We start from the raw sequence: 4,128 nt of genomic DNA, 5'->3' as shown, positions 1-4,128 counted from the left end.
ACTGAATTGATCTATTTAATTTCCCAGTGTATAGAGAGGTCTCTATATATAGACTAAAGTACGAGTTATTAATGTAAGTGGCTATCTTTATTTCTTGCGAGAAACTAAGGGAGAGGACGAGTTAGAAGAGCTAGCTAGTGAGAGAACTGAAATAAAATGTCTGAAACAGGAGGTGATGAGATAACCCCAGTCCCAATGACACCGGGGCTGCCTACGCCACCTACAGAAGATCCTCCAGCATCTATGTCTCGAGCAGCATCTGTGGCTTGGGTACAACCACTGCTGATCCCAGGTTCAACCGCCACCACCGGTGGTGGTGACCAGATAACACAAAAAACCCCGAAAACTTTAACCCCAAAATCTCGTACTCCACGGTTCATGACACCAATAGGGAGCCCCGTTAGGAGGGCTTTCCACCTCACAAGGCTTGACCCTCAAGATGCTTGGCTTCCAATCACTGAATCTAGGAACGGTAACGCTTACTATGCTGCCTTCCACACTCTTTGTTCTGGTATTGGAATTCAATCCCTTGTGCTTCCTGTGGCCTTTCCTTATCTTGGGTGGTAAGTCAACATGATTAATATGTTATGGGTATTGCTTTAATTTAACAATTAGAAGTTTGTTAGTTAACTTAATATTATTTTTCAGTGTCTGTATTATGGTACTTTAAAAAAAAAAATCGATTTGGTTAATTACCGCAGGACATGGGGTGTTATATGTATGACTTTGGCATTCATATGGCAACTTTACACTTTATACTTGCTGGTCCACCTTCATGAATCTCCTGAAACTGGCATCCGTTATTGCAGATACATTCAACTTTGCAATGCAACTTTTGGTAAGAACTACCATTTAATATGTTTAAGCTAAATGCACACTGTTCAGAAGTGCTTATATGTAAGAAAACGCTTTAATTCAGTATTGCTTTTATACGAAATTAAGAAAATTTTGTTCTCTATTCAACTAGAAATTGTTTGTGAGGAAGCATAAAAAAGTGCTTTTGTAATCTCCAGCGCGATTTAAAAATAAAAAAAAAAAAAAAAAAAAAAAGTCATCTAAAATCGCTTTTGGCACTTCTGAAATTACTCAAAAACAAGCCAAGCGCTAAGAAATTTTACAACCCCTATTCAAAAGTAACTTTTCCAAAACCATCCAATTTTCTCTCTTTCTCAGGTGAGAAGTTATCGAAGTTCTTGGCCTTATTCCCGATTTTGTACCTATCGGGCGGCACGTGCGTGGCTCTGATTGTCCTCGGAGGAGCAACATCAAAGTCGTTCTTCCAAATTGTGTGTGGAGCTACATGCACTGCAAAGCCATTGACACCAGCAGAGTGGTACTTGGTGTTTACATGCGCCGCAGTGATTCTGTCGCAGCTGCCAAACTTGAACTCCATTGCCGGAGTGTCTCTTGTTGGTGCCATCACAGCTATTGGCTACTGCACAATCATATGGGTTGTGTCTGTGGATAAGGGTAGACTTCCTCATGTGTCTTATGATCCCTTGAAATCCAACAAAAACTTCATTCACTTTTTTGATATTCTCAATGCACTTGGAATGATTGCCTTTGCCTTCAGAGGCCACAACCTTATACTTGAGATTCAGGTACGTCTATTAATCTCACAGTGTTAAGTGTATAGTAGTGTAATTAATTACGTACACTTGTCAATAATTACCGTTATCTTTTTTATGTTCATTTTTTTTCTCAACGAAAAAAATGATATAAAAGTCAAATTTTTTTTTTGATTGAGAACAAAATTGATAATTATTTTTCGGTAGTTTGTTAAAGAAGGTTTTGAGTTCATGTATAACGAAACAGAGTTTTTGTTAGAAAAATAAATCATAGAATTCATGATATCGTTGCAAAAAGAACAAAAAAAAAAATAGAATTCATTGTATATCGGGGACCCTTTTAAGAATCATTGAGAGGTGGGTACAAACAATTGAAGTTCTTAGTATATCTTATTCTTTTGGTTTAGTATACTATAAAATTAGTATACGTTGGCCGAATGATAAACAAGTGGAGATAATTTAATTTATTTTGGTCTAAATCTTTTTAGTGTATCCATGTGAACAAATTATATTAATTAAGTGATCATCCTACTTTTAAGTTGAATATTTTTTTTTTAAGCAAATGAAAAGAGTACGCCAAATAGTTTGCAAAAATAAAATAATATACAAGGGTTGTATTTAATGATGTTCGTATATGTTTTGCTGATCTTGAGCCAATGATGTTGGTATTGCAACTCGATCGAATAGAAGGACTTCTGACTATATTTCACCAATTGCCTTCTAATCGGGGTTTTCTCTTCCATTACAGGCCACAATGCCATCCAATGAAAAACATCCATCACGCGTGCCAATGTGGAGGGGTGTCCAAATTTCATACACTCTCATAGCAATGTGCCTTTTTCCCCTTGCAATTGGAGGCTATTGGGCATATGGTCAGATGGTAAAGATATCTGACTTATCAGAGTTCAACTTCCTTATTTGTCTGAAAACAAAACTGATATGAAACATATGAAATTTAATTGTCTCTTGTAAGACTGTTTACCATGTTAGATTTTCCATTCAAATAAATAAAATTAACAGTTTGACAATATGTTAGATATCTCATACGGGAAGATTATTTAAGTGTTTGCGTACAATACTAATATGCATTTGGTTTGCAGATACCACATCAAGGAGGCATGTTTGCGGCGTTGTACGGCTTCCATATGCGTGACACATCCCGATTGGTTCTCGGACTAGCAAGTTTGTTTGTCGTAATCAATGCTTTGTGCTCGTTCCAGATCTATGGCATGCCAATGTTTGACGAGATGGAGTCACAATACACTAGGAGATTTAAGAAGGCAGCTCCATGGTGGCTTAGGGCTATTATGAGAGCTATGTATACTTATGGATGCTACTTCATAGCCGTGGCCATACCTTTCTTGGGAAGCATAGTTGGTTTGCTAGGAGGGATATCATTGCCTGTGACATTAGCATATCCATGTTTCATGTGGCTAAAGATCAAGAAACCCAAGAAGTACAGTCTAAGTTGGTGGGTAAACTGGGTATTAGGGGTTGTGGGAATTCTTCTAAGTATCATGTTGATTGCTGCTGGTATTTATGTTATAATTGACACTGGTATTACAGTGAGCTTTTTCAAGCCTCAGTGATTGCCAAGCAATGTCAAACGATGATATGTTGTGTCCGGAATTCTAAACTCTAGCTACTAATTATTCTCCCTTGAGCCAAAAGCTTAACTAGCTAGCATATGTAGTTTTGCTGTGGATGTTTAAAGAAAGAAATTAATATTAGAGTGAATTGTTTCCACATATTAGTTTTGGGTTTTTAGTTGCTACCAACCCCATCTAAACAGAATTCGATTTTTTTAGCCAAAGAAGCTGCTACACCATAAAGTTATAAAATCACAATACAAGAGCATAAAGATTGTAATCATGATAAGGCACCGAGAATAACCCTTCTTTTTTCTCTTTTTTTTGTTGAAATTCTTGTGTTTGAACAACATCTTCATGTACAAATCCCAAAGGCAGAAATAGACAGAGAGTCCAAACCCTACCAGGGGACAAGCCCAAGAGATGATACAGTGAAGAGTATATATCCTTCCAGAAAATGACCAAAAAATAGCAAAATATTTTTTTTTTATTTCTCTTGAACAACTTTCTTTATTTACAAATTTTAAATTAAATGAATTTAAAAAAGAAAAATTAAGAGACAAATAAATAGGGGTGTTCGATGTCTAAAATTGGTTCAACGTCAAGGTGACCTTTCTAGATTGTGGTCGTGCAATTCTGAAAGCATCTCGGCGTGACCCGACATCTCGTACTCCAAAGTTCTGTAAAACATGATCTCATTTGATCCTTAGTTGATACATAGGATTTGGTGATGATCTGAAACGTTCCTTAACTGATATGGAATGTCATAGCTCATTTAGTACTAGAATTCTCTTTAGTGATCTCCACGTAACTTGGAGTCTATTGGACTCCAAGTTTACCCCGGCTCTCTTACTTTCTAGGTATATCGAATACTGATCGAGCTAATGTGAGCTTTGTCAACTAATTAGCGAAGGTTTATGATGTTAACAAAATTGAGTTGACTACTCATTTAGCTAGTTTATTGGAGTTTT

At 36.7% G+C, this 4,128-nt stretch overlaps 1 protein-coding gene across 1 annotated transcript; it reads left to right on the top strand.

The window, feature by feature from the left end:
- On the top strand, positions 1-3,316 carry LOC137727299 (lysine histidine transporter-like 8). Its single transcript, XM_068466163.2, has 5 exons — positions 1-563; positions 702-838; positions 1,174-1,601; positions 2,317-2,448; positions 2,669-3,316. The coding sequence occupies exons 1-5, from the start codon at positions 157-159 to the stop codon at positions 3,155-3,157; spliced, it is 1,593 nt and encodes a 530-aa protein (XP_068322264.2). The 5' UTR covers positions 1-156; the 3' UTR covers positions 3,158-3,316.
- The last annotated feature ends 812 nt before the right edge of the window (positions 3,317-4,128 follow it).

The sequence above is a fragment of the Pyrus communis genome, chromosome 10 (genome assembly GCF_041283825.1).
Source record: "Pyrus communis isolate YQ-2024b chromosome 10, ASM4128382v1, whole genome shotgun sequence".
Taxonomy (NCBI): Eukaryota; Viridiplantae; Streptophyta; class Magnoliopsida; order Rosales; family Rosaceae; genus Pyrus; species Pyrus communis.
The sequence above is the reverse complement of the archived record's forward strand: the minus strand, read 5'-3'. Positions and strand labels throughout refer to the sequence as shown.

What these genes read in the sequence shown, in the direction of transcription:
- LOC137727299 (XM_068466163.2), top strand. Translation starts at nt 157, where the DNA reads ATGTCTGAAACAGGAGGTGATGAGATAACCCCAGTCCCAATGACACCG. An exon ending in ACTTTGCAATGCAACTTTTG is followed by an intron (nt 839 to 1,173) that starts GTAAGAACTACC and finishes TCTCTTTCTCAG; the next exon opens with GTGAGAAGTTATCGAAGTTC. An exon ending in ACCTTATACTTGAGATTCAG is followed by an intron (nt 1,602 to 2,316) that starts GTACGTCTATTA and finishes CTTCCATTACAG; the next exon opens with GCCACAATGCCATCCAATGA.